Consider the following 26,720-nt stretch of genomic DNA (forward strand, 5'->3'; position numbering starts at 1 on the left):
TAAACTAGAGTTTGCTCCTTTGCTTAATAGGGTGTATTAAGAATCTCTGTTGTTATGGGGAACTAGGTTGGAACACGAACTCCAGAAGGTGACTTCCAATCTTATTTTCCTTTGAATAATTAGAGGTTTTGCAGTCTAAACTTTAATGGAAAAAAACTGTTGTATTTTTCAAATAAATTAATGTGAAGAAAACCACAGGTCACTTGACATTTGGATCATAACAGAAGTGAAATGAAAGACTTACCTCATTCTTTAACTTGCTTCCAGAGAACCTTTGAAAATAAACACATTTCATTATTCTTTCATAAGCAGAACAATCTTAGAGTTTCTAGTTTGTGCCTATATATATACACACACCTAAAATAGATATGTAAAATAGATCAAGTAGAAAAATTATCACATTTCTCCAAATGTAATTATAACCAAAAATCATGATTTTTCTTAACTTTTTCCATTGGTTTACACGTTCCTGAGAATACCAGGAAACATACTGATTCAGACCATTTACCAAACAGTAAAGTATAAAACCCAGTTTCAAGATTTATTTTTTTTTAATCTTTTCAACTTCATAAATATCAAAGGGGCAGTATTGGTGTAAGTCCATAACTTCTTCTCCAAGAAACACAAACAAATTTTTTGTACAGTTGTGTACATTCAGTGCAGAAAAAATATATGTAAAATTTCCATTTCTCATGCAAATGAAGATATCATAGCAAATTTCCATTTTTTTTTTCACCACAATATTATTTTGAGGCCAGTAAAATGCCTTTCTGAGATCAAAAATTCATTGTGTCTAAATTGTGTTGCAGTAGAGTGAATCTCCTATTAAGAGTGCACATATTTTAAATTATAACTACTAAACTACAGAATGCGTAATGATAGAGATTCTAATGGATCAGCATACTGATAAATGTTGTTTAAATATTATTCCCTGTTCTGCTAACCGACAACAGATAAGATTCCATGGACAACATTCAGTCTTATAATTACTAGTGGTAATACTGTGATTTCATGCTGCCAAGATGCTCTGCTGGCAGGAAATAAAACCAGAGGATGAGCAGTTGTGGAACTCCTGCTGCTTAGGCCAGGCACAGGCTACCTGACAATTCCCATCACATGATGATCCAACATATGTTACCTGCAGAGTTCCCTCGGTTATTGATAGATGAGTATGGAAGAAGATATCACACAGTTGATCACAGCATGGAGCTAATTAGTTTCATAGCTGTATGTATTTGTCATGGACTGTGGATTTCCACACATGCAGAAAAATGTACAGCAAAAGCATGAGGCCACATCTACTATCATTGCTTCTCCTGAACCTTAATTGCCAGCTAAAGCCACCCTTCTCACAGTGCTTTGGGTAGTAAGGATTTCTGATATTAAGTGTGCTCCTTTAACAGTGCAAGGCTTGATATTTAAAGGAGCCAGAAGATCAAATTTACAGCGGAATTCAAGGATTCAGCCATCTGCAACCTTGCATTTAAGGACTCCTGCACTCAGCTCAGTTACATAAATATTAATATACGAATGCCAATTAAGTTTGAAATGGAAGTAGAGGATTATATTTAGACAACTAAACTGAGACCCATTACCCCTTTAAATGTCTGGCCAAGCTGCCCTCCATCATGCAAGCCTTGTGGTAAAGGCCTCCCCTTTGTGCACAGGCATAGAATCTCAGAATGGGTTTTGTGGAAAGGGATCTTAAAGCTCATCCAGTTCCAACCCTGCATGGGCAGGGACACCTCCCAACAGACCCAGTTGCTCCAAGCCCCATCCAACCTAGCCATGAACACTTCCAGGGAGGGGGCAACCACAGCTTCCCTGGGCAAGCTGTGCCAGTGTCTCACCACCCTCACATGAAAGAATTTCTTCCTAATGTCATACCTAAGTCTCTCCTGTTCAGGTTTTAATCATTGCCCCTTTTCCTCTCACTACAGACCTGTGCAAAAAGACCTACTCCAGCTTTCTCATAGGTCCCCTTCAGGCACCGGAAAGGTCAACTTGAAATCTCCTGTTCTCTAGGCTGAACAACCCGAACTTTCTCAGCCTGCATTTATAGGGGAGGTGCTCCGGCTTACTGATCATTTTTGAGGCTCTTCTCTGGACACAATCAAGGAGCTCCATGTCCTTGTTTTGCTGGGGACTCCGAAACTGGACACAGTACTTCAGGTGAGGTCTGAGAGTAGTGGGGGAGAATCACCTCCCTTGACCAAATGGTGTCATCTGATCTGGTGTGATCTGAAATCATCATCAGTCCATATATTTTCCCTGCCTATATCTGTCCCAGGTTTGGTCCTGTAACCGTTTTTGTATCATAACTAGCAGAACAAACACCAGACAAAGGACAGATTGTACGATGGATCATTATATGCAGCAGGCACTAACTGGGAGACTCACTTTCAGTTTTGAATCTCTACACCTGCCTGACTCTTGCAGAAGCTTGCTCTGAATGCCAGGCTACTGCATCATCCTCTTCATACAGCCAAATCCAATCACAACAATGGCCCAAGCTGAGCAAAAGGATCATTTGAGCTTCTGTTCTAAACCAAACAGGGAGGCAATTTTACTGCTGGACCTGAAAATTCAACATCTCATACATGAGAGCACAATTCCTAACAGAAATAAAAGGTTCCTAACTAGGGAATCTAGTGAGTACCCCTGAAAATTTTAGTTTCTATGCTATCTTTTTGTGAGTGTATACTACTGGAAACCCAGCCATGGGGAATTTTGCAGAACCTCCACTTTTTTTGCATTCATTGCTGCTAGATTGTGCAAGTATATGGCTTTAAATCATGAAGCTGAGGAATAAGAGTGATTATATTCCCTTGAATGAAAATAACTGGTTTTTAGTCAATTAAATGAGAAAATTGTTCAAGATAATTTTGTATTATGGAAGAACCTCATCTCACTGTGCACCAGCAAACCTGGGGAAGGAAAGTTAATATTCCGGTCTACTATACCATAAGTTCTGCAGTGGAGAGATCCTTCCTTTTAAGCATCATTGGTAACATTACCCTCAATTTTTACAATTATTCTGTTGTTGAGAAAAAGTCTCTGAATATAACCTAAATCTGCCAGCAGCTGAATTTTCTGTGTGTGGTTACAAACTCATTTATTCCTTTTCTTTCTCAGAGTCCCCACTTACACAGGTATACTGCTGTAGACAATGAAAGCCATCATTCAAGCCATATGTGAACAGAGACATTTGTTTTACGAACTATTAATCTTTGGCAAACCAACAGGCAGCTATCGTAATGTATTGATCCTGCTAGCTGTCCCTTAAATAAATATAATTAGAGCTTCCTGGGTTAGGTTTAAACTGATATTAGCCAGTAAAAAGACTTGTAAATATTAATCTGCACTGACCCCTCCCTCCCACCCACAGGTGTCAGCTTCACACCATTCTGCAGACTTTTCACAAGGGGAGGCTGTCCTGGGGAAAGAACTCAGAGGGTGACACACAGGTAAACCAAATGAGACATGTTTTGGAAAAGGTGTTTTCCTGCCTTGCACAAACTTGAACAAATCATCTGCAGGCAATGAAGCTCTCCACTGGCTGCAGTGGGGTCATCCTGGAAGACACTAGCCAAAAGAACTAGTTCAACCTCTTAAGTCAAAATCCATGTCTTTAAGGAACAAACTGCTGCTTAAATCTACAAATGCCAGATACTGAGATATGAAGCAATCTAAATCTGGTATCAATAAAAATTAGCATCCAACAAATACCTTCCTAAAGGGAGGTTAAAGTTAGACCTTCACAGACTGTCTCAGGAGTTACGTTATTGTACCTTGTTAAACCTTTTCCAGAATACACAGAGTGGTAGTATGCACTGCTTTCTTTAATGCCAATTCCATAATAGTGATACCTGTGGGGGGAAAAAAGGAGTGTTTATGAGTGATGTGTCAAGACAAGTAAACTGCTAAACCGACTTTCAGTGTTTTCTGAAAACCTTTTTTGACAGTGTCTACCAATTCTTTTCACTGACATGGAACAAAATCTGGTCTCCTAGTAAACTGTATTGTAATGACTTGTTTAAAAACTTCTTTATTTAAATGAAAAATACCTCTCTCTTACAGAAATACAGCTTGGACAGTGAATCTCTTAGAAACACGTTATGTTTCTTTTCCCTAAGATGCATTCTCTTTCATTTTATCTTGTCTGTTGAACAGGTGCTGAATTTGATCTACCAGGTTTATATTATCAAGCTGACCACTACAGTAACTAGACAGTTCCACAGAGCACACTTCAGCCTCCTATGACTAAATATACTAACATGTAATTCATTCACTCATCCATTCATTCATTCACTGTCTCAGGTTGTAGGCTGACTGACTTTGCTGAATAAGCTGCTCAAGCAGTTCTCATACTCATTTGTCTCCCATTGCTGTTCTCCTGGAGATGACTGTTTCCAAACAGAGATGAAAGAAATAAATTTTCTTCTTTCATGAAAATGAAGTATATTTTGGTGTGACACAAGGGGTATTTCAAAGAGACATGAAAGGATTCTTTGAAATAACAGCATTTAGTTGGCCTTAACAGTTTAAGAGATGTGAATGGGATGAACAATAAAATAGAGCTGTGACTGCTTTTTTAGCAGCTATCTGCACATGCAAGCATGCAGCTTCCTACCTCTCATTCTAACACCCTAAATAAAACACCCCAATAAAACTCCACATTCTCACCACGAATTTGGAATTTCTTCCTGCCAGAGTTGGAGTAAGCTTGAGGTCAGGGAAAAGAATTACTTCTCTACAAAAGTAGGATTCAATATCGAAATTATTCAGCATCTAATTCAGTATTAATACATTTGAGCTAGAAATAGGAACTGCTGTATGATTCGGACTCTCACATTTCCAGTGGTAGGCAAAAAAAAACCTTGTCCCTACTCTGGAATGCTTCAAAATATAAGAATTTACAATTGCCAAGTTTTGTTTTAAGGACAATAGGGCTGATGGAAGTGGGTGTAAAGGGAGAAGATAGTTAGCTCTTAACTAGAAATGTGAACACTGCACATTTTGTACGTAAAATGTGCAAGCAATAAATTTCAGAAAGAAAGGCATATTCTGTATTTCAGTGATTCCTTCTGTGAATTTCTTTCCATTTTCCATACATCTAACTTTGCTCTTTTTATCTCCATGTATTTGTTGCTTCCTTGTACTATGATGTTTTTGTTATCTATTCAGTGTGTATTAAAGGCATTGCAGTGATCACTGCAACTTCTTTCAGTGATTTTGGTGTTGAATTTTTAGATCTAAAAAAATACAGCTTTCCAGTCAAGAAAAGAGCAATAGAAAAAAAACACTATACTTTTTAATTCTGAAGCTCTGTCTGCAACACTTTGTAGAGTAATAAGGTAAAAAGATTTTTATTCTCTTACTAGCCAAAGTCATTAGATGAATAGCTTATTTTGGACTCCCTGTTGAGAGTAGCATGTCCACGCCAGACACACTGGTAACATCTTTAACCCACAACTTCAAGAACCCTCTGTCTTTTCATATGCAGATTTCTACATATGTGTACAGTATATATGTATTTTACTATGTTATGCTTCTATTGTATAATAAAGTTAAACAAGTCATCATAAGGAACTTATCTTCACTCTTCTTGACAAACATTTTAAAAAACTGAGCATAACTGTTTTCCTCTTTTAATTTCACTGGTTTGTTGTAACATATGTTCCATGAAAATAGTAGCCCTGATTTTAGCACACACTGACACAAATGATAGCTGATAAGCTGATAGGCTTAAGCTGTTCAGGGACTTGCAATAACTTCTTATCATGGAGCCAGCTGCCATATCAGTTTTATTAACCCACTAAATCACTTCTAATAAATAAGATAATAGTTTTCAGACATGATGGATAAAAGCTAAGATTCATCATTGATCAAAGTCTACAAAGAAATTAAATTGTAACTTGAGCTCAAACAGCCCTCAGTGTGTATGGTCTGAGCATTATGTACATTTTCCTGAATAACTGCTCCAGGTAATTCATGTATCCTGAAAATTACAATTAAATTCTACCAGTGACCACAGTATGTTCACCATTACCTAGGTGGAAATGGCAGATTCAGAACTGCTGCACAGACAACTGTTGCTTATGAAATAGTAATTTAAGTGCAGTTTTATGCATTTATTGAGCTGGATCTTCCCCAAACAGTAGGGATACAAAAATCTTCCCCTACATACAGCATCTGATTAATAAGGGCCATGGGAGATGCATGAACTCTGTTAACAAAATGTGTTCAAAGTGTTTGGGCACTTCTTGGCCAAATGTTTAAACGAGTGTTTTAGTATTGATGCTTTTGTACAAATGAGTTCTTGTATGTAAACACTCAGAGAGACACTCTGACTGCAGATCAAAGTTCTAGGATTTATTTGACTATTATTTTAAGTCTCACATTTACCAGACCCAGAGATCACAAATGCTACTTGGAATCAAAGGAGCAACTAAGATTTATGTATTGATCTTAGAGCAAGAGTTAGTTCCCAAATCAAATTCATGCTCATGAGAATACTAGAAAGATCTTGGCCTTGTTTTGGTATGGGAGAAAAACAATATCTGTCACTTTGTAGATGATGGATAAGGGAACTGATTTTCTTTGTTTCTTCTGACCACAGCCAAGCTCTATTGATAACATTACTGTGTACACATGCAGTGTCCAGTAAGGCACTCTACACCTGAGGACTCAGCTTTTCTATGCAAAGAGAACAGTGATTTCATTGGACAGGAATTGTCTTTTTCCTTTCATATTTTACAGCATCTGGCTCAGTAGAGTCCTGGACAATAATCAGAGCACCTAGGAAATACTGCCATCACTCCTATTAACCTTATATCAAAATAATTTTAGCAACAGCAGAAATAATTAATGCAATGTCACTACACTACCATTCTTTAAAAAGATTTTATTTCATTGCTAGTAAGAAGTGTTTCTTACCAATACCAGTAACCCGGCTTTGCTTCACACAGAAAGAGTGTACAACACTAAAGAGTCCTTGCTAACATAAAAGCAGAGGGTAAGAAACCATTTACCAAAACTGATGAACAGTCCATTGATTTGCTTATTAATTTAATGGAAAAAATTCTGTAAATTATATTTGTGTCACTAACTGCTACCTGGTGAAAGCAGGAATTAATTTGCTGCTTAGTGAGGTCATGGTTCTGAGGGGAATTTGGTCCATAATATCAGAGACAGATAGACGGATAATAAGAGATTATTAATCATATTGCCACTTCTCTATGACTGCTTGCTGCTGTATTCAGTCTCTAACCTGAAGACATTGTCATTTGTGCTTTTGTGAGGTCCTTTTTTTGCACAGTAAAGCCATGTAAATGCATTTATCTTAGTGAAAATGAGAATTACAGAGCAAAGTATTTGAGAAAAAGTTTGACAACAAAAATAAGGTGAAAAAACCCGCCATCTGTTCAACTAAAGCCTGCTGATGCCTCACCCCTTTGAGGAAATTGTTCAAGAACAGCTAATCCATATGAAAATGTGTCACATAATACCATCAAGGTCAGTAGGGATAAGGGATCTGTCAAAGAAATGTTGTGCATGAGGTGTATATGTATATATATATATATAACTGTAGCATATATATATATATATATGCTACTACTGTTTAATGTCTTCAAGAAAAGTGGAATATAGGGACACATTCCCCAACACAACTGATTTTGTAGCTAGGTTCCCATGTCAAAAACAGAATTTGAAACATACTTCTTTACATAATAGATGTTGACTTGCTGTGCTTAAAATTAGGCAGACACAGGATAAGTTTTGGAAGTTTGGATCTTGATTCTTGTTTATCAATTCATTAGATATGTCAGATCAAAAATACAGTGAGCATTTGGGAGAGCTTCCCCTTTGTATTTTCTCATTCATTATAACTTGAAAGCAATTCTCCAAATATGCTGGGTTATGAACCTAAGACTTAAGCAAGGGATTGATGAATTTGTCTGTTGCCAAATATTCCTACACAGATTGTGAAAGTCAGCTCTCCTAAAATCTTACACACCACACCAGCAGCAAATGTTCATTTGCAGAGCTTACTAAGTCAACATCACTTTATGCCTGTAACCGTAGCTAAACTTCAGCAAAGCTTACAGTATATGAAATACCTCTTTTCCTCTATAAATAACCTTTTTTAATAGTAAAAACCTCTACTCAGCATCTATAGGTCATGCACAAAAAGAGAAAAGAACTTCAGTTCTAGTTTTCTTCTATACAATACAGACAATATACTCTCTCCTGAAAAAACCACAATGGATTACAAATTTATAAGACTGACAAACTATGCAAGAACAGTGCTCTGTTAAAAATTAGAAAAATATTCTATGTAGGCTTTATTTCCTCTGGATTTTTAATTAATGATTATTTAAAATAAATATGGAGACATACTCAAGAAATAAAATGTCTCTGTAAAAAATTGGAATTTAAATTCTTCTCCATCTGTGTTTATAGTGCAACAGAACTTAAAAATTAACAAATGACATCTCCAATGCATTCTTCAGCAAAACTAAGGTGGAATAAACTGGCTAATTCTTATATTTCTAGGGCAGGAAAAAAACCAAATGCAACAACATGAAACAACACCCCAGAAGTATAAAAGTGAAAAGCACATCTTTCAGACATTCCTAATATATTGCAATATATTGTGGGAATCCACAAGCCTGTAAGTTTTTTCCTTTCCAGTTTCCTTTCACTTTGAGTTTTCTTATAAATTACTGAAACATAAAAGAAATTTTGCCTTTCCATGCTGCATTGTTCTAAATAAAGATTTTCCCAAAGCAGAATGTCTGAGTTTCTTCTATCACTGCCAGTATCCTGATTTTCTATCTTAGCAATTAACAAAATGTTTCTTTGATAGATTTCTGGGTTTTAGTTTGGTTTCAGTAAGCCACCAACCCAGTGCTTTCTTCTGTAAGTCAAAGGTACATTCATGAAACCACTCATTAAGAACATAAACACATCTGTACATTTAAGCATAAGAAAAATCCTAGGGACATTCACATGTTTCAAGGCATGCACCTCCTATAGTGTGGCATTAGTAATAACTGTTTAGCTTCTGTGTATACACAGAACGTTTGACACAATATCTATCCTAATTATTTTCTGGTAGCAATGTTTTATTTTTAGGAAAACCTGCTTTGAAAACAAAAGAAATATACAACTAAAGAACTGGCATAATTTGATTTGTCATTGAAAACCATTACTTTTTTTGAGTTACTTTAAGAGAACAAAATTATTTAACTAGTTCTATTTTATGTAGAATGGTATGAGCACAGTATTTAGGTTTAAATGCTTTTAAAAAACAGATATAGACAAACACTGAAATAACAGTTTAAAGCACAACACTCAGACAAGCTTCAAGAAAATCTTGGTTTCAGCCAATACAGAGAACTGTTATATTTGTGATCCCTCAAACAGGCGTGAAAGTTTCCTAGAATTACCTAACTCATAGCACTAGCAATGCCCTGGAGCATTATTCTAACTTCTCTGTGTTTCTTGCATCAATACACCACACACTTTTTCATTCCCTCAGGTTCCCCACATCAGTCCATCATCATCAGACTTACTATAAGGACACAGGAGGGAGAGTGGATGTAAGGGGATGTGTTGAAACCACTGCTCTCCACAGTTTTACAGTAACTTCGTCATGACCAGAAGCACAATGCCAGGACCAGAACTAATAAAAATTTCACCACAAGTGATATGTAGTTATCTGTGATCTATTCCCACTGCTTAATATTCCACAGGTCAAATGAACAGCTTAATAGGATACACTAATTATGAAGTGATTGCACTGCAGGTTGTGTATTTCTCGGGGTTCTTATAAATTACCCACAACAAAGAGCAGACACATACACTCTCAGTTTAAAAAAATGCTTTTTTCTAGTATCTTACAATCAATTTCTTTGTTATGCAGAGAACACAATGAAAGTTGTTAGGTTTGCAACAGGCAAATAAAATAATATATAAATTTTGTTTATAGTAAGATGAGCAGCTGTAACAAATATATTTGTATTATATAAAGTTTTTATATATAAAATTTTGACATATATTTGCAAAAAATGCATGGCCTTGTAACTGTGACAAGATTTAGAAGGCTAATCAGTTTAATTCTACAAGTTAGGCTCGCAGTAATGTTTCCAAACTAAAATTCTGTATCAGTTTCATCATATATATGAAAGTTATCACTTGCAGCTTGTCATCTGGATAGCCCTCCACCTGCCAAATAGTATATATTGTGGAACCATAGAAATACATGCTATTCCTAGAATACAATCTTTAAGTGGATACACAATTAATTGTGTCTTACTTTGAATGGCCCCTTGTTCCAAGCCGCCTTGTGGTAAGGAGAGGGAATTTCTGGCGAATGGTCTAAAGAGGAAATAATTGAATTAATTTCTATGGTATATTTTGCTAGCAATATCTAGCAATGCTAGCAATGCTAGCAATCTGTTCATAGAAAAACTGTAGCAGAAATATATAGTATGATGTAGTCCATTAATAAATACTTGTGACACATGTCACAATATAAACAATGAAGCATATTTTATACTGCAACGGTCCCTTCATCCTCATCCACTTTGCTGTGTATATCCAGTCTTCCCACCCATAAACTCCTTCCCACTTTTCCCACTTGTTCTTTCTTTCCCTTTTCATTTCTACAGTTTAAAATTTATTTTTTTTCACCAGGATCCTGTTTCACTTAGGACCCTATAATTGTACCTTCTGCTTCAGAGATCTAAACAGATTCAGGAAAGATCTGCCTTCTAGCTGTTCTTTTTCAAAGTCAACAACTAAGAATAAGTGGATTTTTCATCTGGAAAGTGTGATTGAAAGATTAAAGAGAGTAAATAATTGCCTCATAAGTACATTTGTGTCCTACATTATTAGTGTTGAACAGTCTTCAACGTATTTATGCTCAGTGAAACCCTTTGAAAATTACTTTTTTGTTCTATGTCACAGATAAAGAATTCATGTTACATATTTAATCAAATTAAACATTCTCTCACTGTTCTCCTGAAACTGAGATTAATGTTGTAAAAACATCCTATGCTTCCTGTAAAGAATTATGCTTAAGGAAAAACATTTATGAAGTAAAAAAGTAATTTAATAATAGAAGTAGATTTAATAGATACATTTAATAAACAGATCAGTCAAAACAGTGGAAAGTTATTCTCTTCCTCATTTATACTGTAACTGTAATGAAAATTAGAAATACACTTTCTCAGTGTATCTAATTCAAGAGGAAAAAATGGTCAGGGAACACTTTAAGAAATTGATTTTAAATCCATTATTATTTCATTAAATTAATGCATTATGCTATATATGAGCAATTACTAGCTCAGTAGTGTTTAAAAAAAGATGATCCTTGACCCATTTTTTGGTTTCCTGTTTCACTAACTACTCAGGATTTAATTTAGAGAGTTCACGTCCCCCTTTCAATAAATGATTTCAGGATTAATTGTAGGGGTGGGTAGAAAAGAGGACGGATCAACAATTTTTCATTCAGGAGCTTTTTGTATTATTAATTTTTATTCCCCTTCTTATATGGTTTCTAGTGCCACATCTCACTTTACACTACCTTCAATACAATTAAAAGTGCTTTCCCTGTGAGATCTGGTTCTGGGGAAAGAACCTTATTAATGTTATCATCAAAAAGAAAGAAAAAAAACCCACTCTCAGACAGCATATCTTTTGTAATTAAATAACAATAAACCAAAGGCAATGCAAGTTTCATTTTCCTAATGCTGATGTAATGAAAGATGGAAAGATGGAAGACTCTGGTTTGTCTGATTCTATGTACATTAGCAGGAGAAAACATGCAAATTTCAGAGGAATTTTGACATAAATATACTAACCTGTGACTCTACCAAAGAATTACTCTAACAAATTATGAAGGCATTTACTCTTTACCTTCCCAAAAGTTGCAGCACAGGCAGGTTCCAGCTTCTCTTTTCTGCAGAAGTCTAAATAATGTGCATAAAGAATGCATCTTGGTAAACAAACTCCTTCACAGACAATGTAGTTTTCTTCCAGCCTGTATAGAGAAATTGCCAGAGTAAGAAGAAACATGCAATGTCTCCTGATTTCATTTTTCTTCTGACTTTTGGTACATCCCTCTGTCTTATTTTATTTTATTTAATAAAGAATTCAAAGAGAGCACACAGATGAGTTGGTGAGTTTCTCCTGAACAAAGCAGATATTACAGACTGACTCCACACTTGGTGCTCAGGTTAGCTGCAGAACATGCAACACCATGGGCCATGTCCCTTTTCCTAATGAGCCCTTCATGTCCCTTTTCCTAATGAGCCCTTTTAATATCTGTACTTTTTTGCTTTATATTAATAATTAAATTAGCAACACCTAAGAACCATCTTTGTGATGAAAATAAGAACAGTAGACTATGAAAGACTTGGGTGTAAGTCTGTCTTTCAAACTTGGATCTTCTGACCCACTGTATCTTTAACACCTGGGTTAATGTCTCTTCCTGCTTTGCTTTTTGATTTCCAAGGACTGGACCTGAGACTTTCTTGACCAAACCATACCGGAAAGCAAAGTACTGGCTTTTTCCAACGGGTATACATGATGATGATCTTTACAGTCTCTTCCAACCCAAACCATTCTATGATTCTATTTTCATATAGCTTCCCAATCTAATCAGTTTACAGAATAAAGCAAGTGTCTAGTGATGGCCATTTAAGTAAAATTTTTTAAACTGAAGCAAAATCTGGCTGTCTGCACTTGAACTCTGGGTAAAAGCTGGGTATTTCACTGTTCCACTTCTTTATCACTTCACATCATTTGCTACTCCCGGGATGATGTGCAATAAATTTACTTCTAAAATTACACAAACCTGTAAGAAAATAGTGTGTAGTAAACGCTGAATGTTAAATAACTTTGCACTGACATGTCAGACTTAAATCCTTACAATTTACTCTTAGAAGTTAGAGGTAAACTCGACTAAGAAACCAAATAATTTGGATTCCTCTCAGTTTTCAGTTAGAAGGAAAAAAATCTAGCTTTACAGTCCGTATTTGTTAACTAGGTTCCCACTTAATTCAACAGCACTCCTCCCTCATTTCAAGTGTGCTTTAATAGATACATTTATCAACAAATATCTGCAGAATTTGAGCTCTTCTTTGGTTAATTTTTCCCAGATAAAATGAGGTAAAATTACAGCTCCCATGGACAGTAGAATATAATGTAAAAAAAAAAGCGTTATAAGGCAGTGAGAATCAAAAAATTAGAACCTTAAATGATAACTAAAACATCGATTTAGAGATGTAATACTTAAATAATGTTTCATTTCTACATTTTTTTCAAAACATTTCATTGATAGTTACATACTGTGAAAATGTGGCAGAGATTTCTGTTAGCTGATAAACATCTGCTAATTAAAAAAAATAATTAAAAAATAAAATCAGAAATATGGGGCTGGACCAGATCAGAAATCTGGGGCTGGATCAGATCAGAAATCTGGATATTTGTAGATGAGGCTCATCCAAAACCAAAACCAAAACGAAAAACAACACACCAACTACTAAACTCCACAAATTACAAATATTTCTACAAGAACGGTGAGACGCAACCCTCAGCTTTCAAAGACGTGTCCCTTTCTTTGGGCTTGAGGACACCCGTGCCCGGCCCCCCGGTGGCAGCTCATGAAAGACGTGGGGTGTCCTCTCCGAGGGACCGGGCCCATGACCCTGATTTGGCTCCGGGCGCTGGCAACAGGGGTGGGGGGTTCTGACCGCCGGAGCCCTACCATTGCAGGGTGAGCTGCGTCTGCTTCTTCTTGTCCTTCATGATCTGCGTGATGCTCTTCTTGGCAGACGGGCTCTGGTCCGCGGCTTTTAGTGTGCCGTCGCGAGTATCTGCATCCTCTTCTTCCGAGGAGAGGGACTCGCTGTTAAAATGTGTTTCTGAGTGTCGGGGGGAAGAAACAAGAAGAGAAGTGCAGGGGCATGGTTAGGACGGGGCAGCACTCCCATCCTACCCTCTCCCCGAAGAAGCTCCGGCCCCGCGGGCACCCGTTTAACCGGCCGCCCTGCCCGCCGCTGCCCGAGGGGGCGAGCCCGGCTATCCCGAGGCCAGGCGGTCGCACCCGTCTTCCTTCGCATCCCTGCCGGATCCCCAGCAGCAGCAACATTGACGGGCTGGGCGCCCGCTGCGCTTGGTCCTGACTGCCCGCACCGCCCTGACCGGGGGCTGACACGGGGAGGCTGCCGGCATCCCGCCGCTTACCTGACTTGACGCCAGCGGGAAGCGCCGGCTCCGGGATCCCTCTCTCGGCCCCCGCCGCGGCGCACAGCCCTTCCTCGGCGTAGGGCAGCAAGCCTCGCCCCACCAAGCCGGCGTAGCAATCCTCCTGAGCGGCGGAGGACAGTGCCTGCGCGGCTGGCAGGTGCAGGAAGGCGTCCTCTTGCTCGGGTCCCTTGGCCATGCTCCTCACCGGCGCCTGCCCTCCGCTGCAGCGGCGCAGGCGGCGCCCATGGGCGGCGGGACGGGACGAAACGGGACAGGGCGGACGGGGCGGCTTTAGGGTGCGGGGACCGCGGGTTGAGGCATGAGCCGCACTTAGCGTTTGTGCGGGGCTCTGGCACCTCGGCGGAAGACGGTATCAGCCCGGCGCTGGTTCCGGCAACGTGAAGGGGAGGAGAGGCGATGCGGGGGCGGTGGCAGCAGCAGGGACAGGTGTGCCCTACGGCGCCTTCCAGGGAGGCTGCATGACTCCTGTGCCCTCGGAGGCGGCCGGGCCGGTGGGCGCCAGTCCCTCCTCACGGCAGCGTCCTCCTTGGGGGCTCCGCCTTTGATGGGGGTCCCGGAGGTCGCCGTCAGTCTCCCGGTCCCTGCCTTCTGCTTCCACGCCCGTCGCGGAGCTCGGTCAGGCTGGTCGCGCCTGTCCGGGAGGGGACGGGGCAGGGCTGAAGGCCCGAGAGGTGTAGAGGAGCCGTCCCAGAGCGGATCTGTTGGAGATTTAATGATTAACTCCTGCTTGCCGTGGCTCCCGTTTGTGTGAGGGAGCAGCTTTTGGCCCACCGCAGCTCCCCTCATCCCCTCTCCGCTCATTTGCAGCAGCCCCCGAGGCTGTGAAGGGGAGTGGGCCATGGCTGGGCATTGTCTGATGCTGTCAGGATTTCGATATTGCTGAGGGTAATTTTCTGGGTGTTTGAACAAAGCATCTTGATTTTGCACAAATAGATCCCATTGGTCTGGCAGAAGTGTCTTTGCTTGGTCCTGTTTCGGCATGCTGACTGAGAGGGATGGAGGGAGGACAACCAGAGAAAGATGGTGTCTGCTTTTTTCCAGACAGCAAAAATACCTGTAGGGTGGAAAATTAGCCTGATCACTGCAGATTCCACTATTTAATACATCCTCATTAAAGCAAAATCTTGGGCATTATGCTTCTCCCAGACAAGGACAGGGGGATTACAGCATCGTTTGTGGTGGCAAGCAGCCCTGTATCAGATTGCATTCTTCCAGCCATCAGGTAGGCTTGGGCTGTCACAGACACAAAGGTTGTTCTTCCTTCTACTCTCTTTCAGTCTTCTATTGCTCTTCAAGTCATTGACCTCACCAGTAGTACAATGCAGCAGAATTTTACCACTTCCACTCCTTCACAGATCCATTATCACACTGGCTATCAGCTATAGTATTTGTATTTAACAAAGCCCCAGATGTGCCCATATCTGCAAAAAGGCCCAGAAACGGCATTGTAAGTGTAAATTATGGACTTCAGAAACGAGGAAGATGCATGAAAGAGTCACAGTGTCTAAAAATGGCATCTAGTTTGAACTTTATGCTTCTTCTACTTACACCTCGTCCTTTAATGGTGTAAAATATATTTCTTTCCTTGTTGGTTACCAAATATTTCTTCACTGTTCCACTCTCCCCTTCTTACTTCATAGGCGATGCTATACAAATCTTAGCCTATATGACTATGCATTGATTCTTAGCATAACTCACCGAGACAATTCATCTTCTGGTTTCAATGGCTTTATTTTGAGGTTACGGTAAAATTGCATTAGACTCTGACTTCTCAGTGATTTTTGGCTGACCCAAGTCCTTCAGAAAGTGGCCCGTGAGGGCCTGTATTTCTACTGTATAATAAAACCTTCCAGATGTTAATTGTTGTGTTGGATCTTTTGTGAGAAAAAATCTAGTGTGCCATTGTGTTGGTTTTTTTTTTTCAATACGGAGCTAAATGTAGTTATTTGTTGCCTAAGAGCAGGATTCTTCTTTGCTATGATGTCAGAATATCCTCAGTGATGCTAATGAATTCCAGCTATCATCAACACAGGGATTAATTGAGTAAGGGATCTGGTCCAGAGACCAGCTAGTTTCCACCCAGGGCCAACAGCCATTTGTAGCCCTTATCCCTTCACAGCGCCAGGCACTGATTTAATTAGCTATACCTAAAACTAATGATGATTTTGAAGGGTTTTTCTGTAAACAAGAGTTCTCCTTGGACCTAGTAACCTTTTCTGGCTTATACAAACTATGCCTTGCTTGCCTTTTCAAAGTCAGTGAAAGATTGTTGTGTGGTGTTACCAGCTTTGTATAAAACTAAGCTTGTGTTTGCAGTAGTAAAGAAAGAAAAGTGGATAATCTGTGCTCCTAAGCAAATATGTAATGTTTAAAGCATGCTCAAGAACAGGTACATCATCCAGTTCCAATATGTGAGTAAATATACCTACTCTATAATTAATAGATATGGTTTAAAAAAAAAAAAGTAACATGCAAGAAATTAAATATAAAATCTTTTCCTCTATCAGGTGACAGACAGTGAGTGCTCTTTAATAAACTCAATTTGTTTTTAAAGGATTCTATATTAAATCATTGGCAATTAAAGTAGTTTGTAGAACTGAAAGAATAATCATGGGAAGAAAATGGAAGTCATAGTATTTGAACTCTTCACTCACACAGCGATAAAACAGCCAAATACTTTTTCTCTGTAGCCATTTTTTTCTATAGTTGAAGGCTGGTGCTCTGTCTGTTTCCAAAGTCACAGGGACTGCTTTTAGGCTAAGCCATATTATGACTACTGTTGTTATGGGCCTGTTCCTCCCACTGACACTAGTGCTGCCATTGTGGACATGGAGTCTTCAGTATCTTATCCTTATTCCTGTTGTTATTCTTGAAATTTTTTGCTTATCAGTTCATTCTCTCACTCAGTCTCATTTTCAAAGTAATGGTCTATAGTGCTGAAAGAATTAATGGACTGATAAAGATCATTTTGTCTATCACATCCCTTCCAGCAGAAACAAGGCAGGTATTTAGATTCCTAAAACTGTTCTTAAAGATCTCTGAGGAAGGAAGGTCACATACCCTGATCATCTGTCAATAAAAGATATTTATTAGTGTTAAACCATCTCCCTTCAGCTTGTGTCCATCACTTCTTTTTTCTCTCTAAAACATGATTGCTCTTGTTCTATTTTTGTCTCTTTTTCAGTGTTTGAGAACTGTTGCCATGTTTCCTATCCAGTGTTCTTTCATTTCATTATTAAAACCAAACCAGTACACTTAAATTTACTCTACCAGTTTCTTGCACCTCCTTGCATCTTTCAGTGTTGCTCCTGCCTCCCAACACTTTTCAACTTATTTTTTCTCTTTGCTTGAACTTACATTTGCCTTTTTTATTACTATGAAAGATTTCTTTTCCATTTTACAGAATATATCTATGCAGCAGTCACCATGTAATGCTTTGATTTGGGGGAGTTTTGGGAGTAGCTTTAAATGTCACGCTTCTGGTATCTGCATGGTACATCTGTGGTATTTTAGTGGCACCATGGAACTCCCAACATGGACTACCAAACCCAGACAGAAAAACCAGAGAGTTGTCCACAGATTTGCAGTTTCAAATAATTTTCTTTGCCCCATTGCAATCTTCTTTATAACTTCCTTAAAATTTTTGAGACCTTCACAGTCTTGGCTCTTAAACAAGTACCTTGGACTTCATCTTCTGTCGCATTGATTTCATTCTTCATTGCTTATTTCAGAACATTACTGCTTCCAGTTCCTACCATTCAATGTACCATGATCCTTTCATTTTCATTCTATTTACTACTTTGTTGAGCCAGATTTCAACTCTGCTTTCAGTGATACCTTTGTTATTGTTTTTATTTACTTACCTGACTTTCCGAAAGCCTTTGCCTCACCAGTGCATTCCAAAGTACCTATTTCAGCATAAGCAAGTCATTACAAGTTCATCTTCTGTTTATTGACCTTAAACGTGAGAAGTTCTCACACCTGCCTGCTGAAGGTGTTGATTTGAAGAAACTGAAAAGGTCTCTTGCAAAATAACTAGCACACTGTGTGCTACTTTTTTATTTCAGTGAGTTAATTCGTAGTCTTCTGGGTTTTGATGTAATTTCAGAAGCATTCATCCTGATGGAAAGGATATATATAGACAACACATACTGCTTACATTATGGCTTAGCCTTCTTTGTACTCTCTTCCAAGGCTAGTATGATGGCTAGAAAAGTGCTTTGAATGCCTTTTAGCAAACATTTCTTAGCTCTACACCCAAAATTTTCAAAATTGATTCCATCCTAGAAACAAATCTTCTGAATTAAACTCAAGTTGTAAGCTATTGTCCTTACAGAGCTACACTGTGCTTAGAAGAATGGACTCTTGTGTTAACACTCCTGCAGCAGGGACTGCATTTTCCCAGCACAGCAGCATCTCACAGGTACTGCAGCAGATAGAGACTTATCCTTGTGTTTGATCTGATTGCAGTTAGATATTCTGTAAGTGTCTTAGGAGCCAGAGAACCAGTAATTTTAGAACAAGGTATTTTATATTTTGCTTAAAAATAGATTTTTAAGCTAATAATGTCATAAGAAAGATGACCTTTTCCCAAAGGTGATAGTCATCTGTGTTTCAAACACTAGCTGCTACAGCTGAGAAGAGGTACGTTTCCAGGGAACACATCTCCTGTTCTATGTTAGTCAGGAGATGGTTTCTGCTAAGCAGGGCCTTAGACATGGGAATGGGGAACACTGATTCAACATTTCCTGACACTGGGATCAAACAGTACTGTGCATTGCTGAATTACTTGGAAACGAAGCCGAGGAGGCTCAGGCTGGCCTGTGTTAGTTAGGGATATCATTATCTTTTCCTCATGATGAACTACACATTTGAGTACTTAGTGTCTTCACTGTTTGGTACAGGCTGCAGAATAAAGTGACCCAGAGAGCACTGGGACTTCCTTGTTTCCTTCTCCTCCCAGGATTAAGAGACTTACTACCCCAGCACAACATCACTCCCTCACTCAGTCCATTTGGAGAGCCACATAAGCCCTCTGAGCAGCAACTCTGTGTGCTCCAGCTCTTTGCTGGAAAAAAGGAAGGACACCAAAAGCTAAAGCAGGGACACAGTCTTACCTCATATTTAAACTCCTGCTGCTGGAGTGGACAGTCCATGCAAGGTGTATGATCTCAGCCTTTGGGAGACAGAAGGTGGGGGCAGCTGCAGAGTTAATTACAATTAGTAATTGCAATTAAATAATTACTAGTGCTTAAGAATTTTTATTGTCATTTTTGTGTTGTATTCATTGATAACTAGAATCCTATCAATATTGCTCATTCCTGAACAAACTCTGAATGATGAAGTAGAACTGTTAAAACATACACCCACATGTATCTGTTTATTGTTTTACTAACAAAAAAATGCACCTAAATAAAAATATTTATGTATACATTTAGTTGCAGTCATGGAATTTGTCCTTGTACATGAAGCATGGGATACCTCTTGTCTAACTTTGTCTCAGAGGTTTTTTTCTGAGTCTAACCTGGTCACCCCAGCCTCACTTTACAGTCAGTGAAGAAGCAAAGGTGTTTCCAAGGCATGATCCATATCAGGCACATTACCCACAGAAACAGATACTCCTCTCACAAGTTTAGTTTCTCTTCCTTGTCAGCCTAGGAAGTTTTGCTTAGTCTTAGTTGAAATTCTAGGTTGCAATCCTACCCAAATTCAACAGACTCTGTTATACAGTTTGAATAAAATGCTCAGACACACATGCTCTGCAACACAGAATTTCTGTATGTGTGAAATGTGTTTTATATTGACACTCAGGTATTGCACAATGTCATCTTGCTGCAATGTTCCTTTTTCTTGTTGCTAACACAGCACACTGAAACAAAAGATTCTCAACTTATATCAGAGTGACCTGTCAGTAACAGCAATTTGCTTGAGGGATTCTGTATGTGAAACTGAAATAGTTTGGAAGACAAATGTAGCAACTGAAATATAATTTGTTGCTGATCTGCCCCTGTGTAATTTCATGTTTTTATAAGTGCTGAAGACTGTTTCACTTCATATCCTTCCCAGACAAATCAACTAGATAGAAGCTCTGATAAGGTGGTGATATCAGAACTATTTGGTAGACTCAAACACCTATTTTTTTCTATCAACACACTATGGTAGATACCAATATTCCACAAGGAAATATTAAAGTAATTTGTCATTCTCATCAGCCTTTGTCATTCTCTCTGCCTTGCTGTAGCATGAATAGCTCTAATTCAGTATAGAAGCTTAGGGTTCCCTTTCTAAGGAACAAATGCTGGCATCCAGTAGATGGTGATGTTTAATAATATATTTCCTCCTCTGTCACCAGCTTTTAGAGCCAGACATCTCTGTCTCTTTGTATTTGGGTATTTTACTTGTTTCCTGTTCTTAAAATCTTTAAATGAAAAAACATTCTGTTTTGGATAGAGGTGAATGTTCCTGTTTTTCTCTCTGAAGAACAAACTTCAGATGAAATAAACTAATGTTATATATTTTGGTTATACTAACCTCTTCACGTCTCCATCCCCTAGAAACACAGGGTGACTCTACAGTCTGCAGGCAGCTGAGGTAACCTGCAGGTGGAGACTGCAAAATCTGACCTTATGATCCTACATGGAACTAAAAATTTCTCATGCTTACCTCTCTCTTGAGTTGATGTTAGACAGTTGTCTCGGCTTCCTTATCTTGATTTTAAAATGTCATTTTCCAGTATGTATTCTTTTTTACCTTTGCCAAATTGAGAGAAAATGTTTGTATTCATATAAGTGCGTGCTCCTGCAAGCTTGCAGACTGAGCAGCCACTTCACTATTCATGTATTTGCACTGTGCTTTGGTAGGCAGCAGCCAGGAAAAGAAAAGAAAGTAAGGAGACCAGCTGAATTTTTCACTAGGCAGCTAAACAAACATCTCCAGTTTCCATGATCCAAGAATAGACCTGAGGTTAGAGAATATGTTCACCCTTGACAAAGTGGTTTTGAGAGTTTCTGCAGATACTCCAAACAGCTCTGTTAGCAACACTTGTTCCTGAATACTGAGCCTATCTGCAAATATCTGCTAAATAGGTGTTAACAGAAGCAAACCACTACAGCCAAGGGACTATTCTCTTTATGTTAAACTGAGTCCTAAAGGCTGTAACATCAGTAGGGTGCAGTTGCCTAGAGCAACTTTTCATGGACGGCTTCCCCTTCCCAACACAGCTTCCTTTCCCTTTCTGTGTCCCTCTGCCCACCTTATTCTTGGCCACACAGTCCTACTGGTAACCTCGTGACAGCTTCAGCACTGGTTAGACATTGCTGTGCTAGTTTAATTCACTGAAATAACAGAAAACAAGGGGGGAAAAAAAAACAAACCAAAAAACTACCAAACAATGAACGGTTTGCTGACATTTCTATTAGTTAAATCAGCCAGGGAACATGATAACAGCCATAATATGGGTGGGTTGGTACAGCCAGGACCAAAGAAAAGGGAAGGATGGGATAGGATAGAAGAGAGAGATGGTGTACCTCCTCAGTCCTGCTGCAATTACCTTTGCAATCTGATGAGCTGCCTGTAGAACCACAGGCATAATCACAGGTGTCATGGGCAATATTTGTATGGCAAAGAATGCTTATTACATTATATAGCCTTTCTTAAATAAAGGCTGGCACAGAGACACTGTGCAACTTCACTGTTCTTTAATGTAAAACTAACCTCTTCCTTTTAAAATTCTGTGGGGTTTTCCATTTATTTATTTATTTATTTATTTTAATCCCAGATTTGGTGTAGTGAAATGAGGCAACCAGGTGCCACTAATTACCAGGCAGTGGGCATGAGCTTGTGTTAAGCCCACCTGTGCCTGATTAGGGCGGGCCCCAACTGCGCATGAGCAGGATTAGGGGGCCAATAAAAGGTAAGGCCTGAACTCACAAGCTCAGCTCATGCTGGAACTCACAACCTCAACATGCTTGGCTTTAACAGCTTCTATGAGCACCGCGCTAACCTGACTGCATGCCTGGAGCTTTGTCTCAGTACCACACTAACTTGGTTGCGCCCTCAGAGCTCCTCACCACTAGGGTGAGGCTCGAGTGGCGCAGCCGGTTAGCGCGCGGTACTTATACAGCAAACCCGAGCAATGCTGAGGCCGTGGGTTCGAGCCTCACCCTAAGGGTGAAGAGCTCTGATGGCACAACCAAGTTAGTGCGGTGCTGAGACAAAGCTCCAGGGGCACAGTCAGGTTAGCGTGGTGTTCATAGAAGCAGGAAAAAAGCCAAGCATGCCGAGGTTGTGAGTTCCAGCGTGAGCTGAGCCTGTGAGTTCAGGCCTTACCTTTCATTGGCCCCCTAATCCTGCTAATCAGGCACAGGTGGGCTTAACACAAGCTCATGCCCACTACCTGGCAATTAGTGGCACCTGGTTGCCTCATTTCACTACAATTTGGCTTTCCAGCCCTCGATTAACCTGGAAATAAAACTATTGCTTGCCTTTTTGCATATTCCCATTTGTAGCGTAGCGTCTGTATTGAGTTACATGAGTTTGGCTTTGAGTCTCAGCTTCCTGCATGGAGACACATTCATGCACTCACTAGTCTCTGAGTTATGAAAATCCCAGCAAGAGTTTTCTAATGTTAGGAAGAAACTGTTTGCAGTTCCTGATTATCACTGATGCAATGGTAGTCACCAGAAGTAATATTTTATAGCCATTTATTTCTAAATTCTAGGATAGAATAAAAAATTCTGAAGTTTTTCTCCATCTTATGTTTAGACAATATTTTTTAAAATATTTTAATATATATATATTATATTTAATAACAGACAATGTCAGAGCAATTCACTGCCCAGTCCAAAGGCAGTAGCATTCTGTCAACTGCCCTCAATGGGCTCTTGATTAGGTCCCTATTTGCTTAGCAAACAACAGATAGAAGTCAAGTTTGTTGCATGCATACAGTCACCTAAGTATTGTGCTCTAAGTAAAACCACAGGGTCTTGCCACTAACACATCCTGAAGTCTGCTCAGGAGGAAAATGGACTCCGTGTCAGAGAAGTGATAATGTTTATTGTCTAAGATCTGTAATCTCCAACCACAAAGAGGTCAGGTTGCTTTCAGAGCTTCTGAGCATAAATACCATCCAGAGATCCTTGGGACACCTGAAGTAGTGACCAGAAACCCAGTCAGGCCCTGGGAAGGGCACAATGTGAAGCCTCAGACACTGCAGGGGACTGAGACCTGCATTGACAGGGAATGCTTGGTAAGGGAACACTGGATGCATCCGGTAATGGTCAGGTTCCTGGTGGGCAGAGGACTTTCCAGCCCACTGGTGTTAAATAAGCAAGCTTGCTTGTTTTCTTCTCTGTTTAACACACCAAACCAAAGGAGGCTGAGTACCTCCTCAGCCCCAGCCAGCCTCGACAAGTCTTTTCCTTCACTCAGAACACCTTCAACACCACCTGTTCAACCTGCTACATGTTTTGAAAATATCAGCGAGGTCTTTGCTGTGTCTCTTATCAACAGAATAAGTGAACAGCATTTGTGCAGGATTTAGCAGCACATCCCACTGTAATCTGAACTAATGTGTGCTCGAGTTAATGGTGCACTGAAGTGATGGTTAGTTTATTACTATGGTGCTCAGTAAAGAGTGCTGTAAGAAACAAGTCTTATTTTTCTGCTTCCAGCGTCTCTGATCTGCCCTTGGAAAAGTCACCTGCCCTATATAAAGTTAAGTGACTCCTTGGGTTCTGTTAGCCTATAAATCTTTGAGGGGAAGATCTGTTTGGTTTCATGTGTAGGGCCTGGTACGCTATAGATGTTGATGGTTTTAAACTACAGAAGTAATAGCGTATGCTGATATTTATCTAAAGGAAAATTAAATTTATTTTGCACAGATTGAGCAAGCTCTTAATTTTTTATAGGCATATTTTTCTCTTAATTTTCCATGCAACCCTCCTATTATTCTTTCTAAGGACTCCACAAAAGATTCTTTCATTATTATCTTCTATTTCAGTGATAAGAGGAATCCCACAAAGAACTTTGTCAATCCCATAATACTTTCTGTTTTGGGGTGATAAAATATGAGACATAGTAATAAAACACAGCCTTTGGTCTTTATCTAGCTACACTTTTATTTTTTCACATATATGCATAGAAACTTGCAGAAAAAAACAGGTGTATTTAATTGCTCATTTATCTGAATTCCAATCAAATGCTACTTCTACACTTCATTAAAAACAAGGCACATGGACATGCACAGTTTATAAATGGCAATTAGCATAAATAAAACAGACCAAAAAAAAAAAATATCTGGACCTGGTGACAACAGGAAAGCTCTCATGGGGATGAAATTAATGATGACAAACTCTGGAGATTATGTTTCTTCAAAATACTTCGTGTTGGATGATGGCATTAAATAATTCTGACTATAAAATTCTCATATGAAACTTCTGTTGAACACCTACATCTGGATCTTAAAAGTGATTTTTTTTTTTCTGTGATGCTTTATACAGCTGACAACAGGCACATTAATGGTGAATGAAACAGTAGCAACTTCATCAAATCCCCTGTTAACGTGGTCCTTCTAAAAAGCAGCTTGAGGAAGTACTTTTAAAACCCCTGTTCCTGGGTTAGTCTTCAAGCAAGGCTGAGCACAGAGGAAGATGTGTATTTATGCAAAAAACAGGTTAGGAGAGAGATTGCCATTGAAGAAGTAACTATGTTGAATCCTCTTAAACCTAGGTTTCCAGATAGTGAGCATGAAACAGAAATATTTTCCTTTTATCTGCTTTGCTTATCCCACAGAATAAAATCATCTTTAAAAAGAACATTTGTTTGAATAGATTCCCACTACTCAAATTTTCAGTGCCTCTTCGACTTTGATTTTCTGATTACTGAGTGTTTATTAAACCAGAAAATGCAGGATGACTCCAAGCCTAGAAAAGCATAAGTGGAGGCAGTCTCCTTGGGGCCTGAGTTTGGGATTTTCTGTGCAAAGCCTACAGGGATTTTCATTCTCCCTGGTGTAAATCACTGTTCAGAGGTGAACGTGCTCAGGATGGGTGCAGCTTTTTCTTATCTTATTATCTTATAAAGGATTCTTTCTGCTGTTGATGGCATCAGGGCTGGTGATACAATAATTGTCTGTCTCAGTGATATCTAGTGTCATGTTGGGCATCTGGGAAAAAAATGAGATCAAATTCATACAATCATTCATCTCTTCATTCTGCCTCCTTTCAGAGACTACAGATTTTGAAAGAGTCCCATCACTATCAAGTCCATTTGACTCTTAGTGTTTCTTGTCAGTACTGGTAGGTAAGTGGGGTTGTTTTGCTTGTCTTTTACCAGTGTACTAGTAAGTTCAGTACTAAAATAAAGGCTCTGTAATACTTACAACTAGGAAGATTCACTTGCAATTACAGTTGTTCTTGGCTTGAGATTTTTATGCAGAGAAACAATAATGGTGTTATCTTAATCTTGGAATATTTAGATACAACAAAGTGGTCTTTTACTGTCATTCAAACTTGACATCTCATTGTCTACTGCTGTAGTGCTTTATGTTTTAAATCAGCCTGCCACAGAGCATCAAATATTAGCCTGTGATCAAAATTCATGATCTGTGCAAGGACAGAGGATGGGAGGGTTAATGGACTGCATGATATGCATATACTGAATACTGCATCAGAAATGCTATAATAGTCATATTAATGACAAAAATAATTCTGATTGTTTTCTCTTTTCCTTGTTCTAGCTTCTTGGCTTTGCTTACTACCTGGATACATATATGAAGTTAGGATTTCTAGAAGACGAGCTATTTCCATTTCTACTTCTTAAGTTTTTCCATTAATATTTCTGTCTAAATAATGCAATCCATATGTTACATTGCCATACATTAAATATACTGTCTTCAAATACCTTGGTAGCTAGCAGGGTGCATTGTGTTTTGAATCTGAGGGTATTTTAGTGCATTCCTAAATGTGATAGTTTCAGTTGACCTGGAGGTCTGTCACGGCTCAGTGCTGGAAGGTTAAAATCATCGTAGTGTAGCCAAAACACCTCTGCAGAATTAAACTGTGATTTACACAAGTGTAATCCAGAGAATAACTTAGTTTTGTTTCCTAACTTCTCACTAATGAGATGATATTAGATTTGGTACCTGTGCCGAGGCCTTTCTTACTGCCTCACATCTTGGAATCATGTAATTATTAATCACCTTTCGTTAATCTATCTATATATATATATATATACTCACAGATTCTAATGAGAACTAACAGAAATGCAACATGCCATCATCATCATTATCATTAATCATCATCATGATTTTATGGTGCCTGGTTGATAATTTATGAATACTTGTATATGGAAATAATGACATTACCTTTTAAAATAAACACTGTCTCAATAACAATGAGAACATTTTTGTGGCCTTTCAATATATAAAGGGGATTTAC

General features: G+C 38.9%; 1 protein-coding gene across 1 annotated transcript in view; it reads right to left on the reverse strand.

Moving 5' to 3' along the window:
- The window catches only part of RFX6 (regulatory factor X6), a 36,033-nt gene extending 21,575 nt beyond the window's left edge, over positions 1–14,458 (reverse strand). Inside the window, exons 1-6 of the mRNA XM_030448067.1 lie at positions 14,260–14,458; positions 13,781–13,937; positions 11,929–12,052; positions 10,325–10,386; positions 3,792–3,869; positions 245–272 (exon numbers count right to left, since the gene is read on the reverse strand). Of these exons, the coding sequence (XP_030303927.1) occupies positions 245–272; positions 3,792–3,869; positions 10,325–10,386; positions 11,929–12,052; positions 13,781–13,937; positions 14,260–14,458 (648 nt within the window). The remainder of the gene's footprint in view (positions 1–244; positions 273–3,791; positions 3,870–10,324; positions 10,387–11,928; positions 12,053–13,780; positions 13,938–14,259) is intronic.
- Positions 14,459–26,720: the final 12,262 nt, after the last annotated feature.

This window comes from Calypte anna, chromosome 3, assembly GCF_003957555.1.
Source record: "Calypte anna isolate BGI_N300 chromosome 3, bCalAnn1_v1.p, whole genome shotgun sequence".
In the NCBI taxonomy this organism is placed as follows: domain Eukaryota; kingdom Metazoa; phylum Chordata; class Aves; order Apodiformes; family Trochilidae; genus Calypte; species Calypte anna.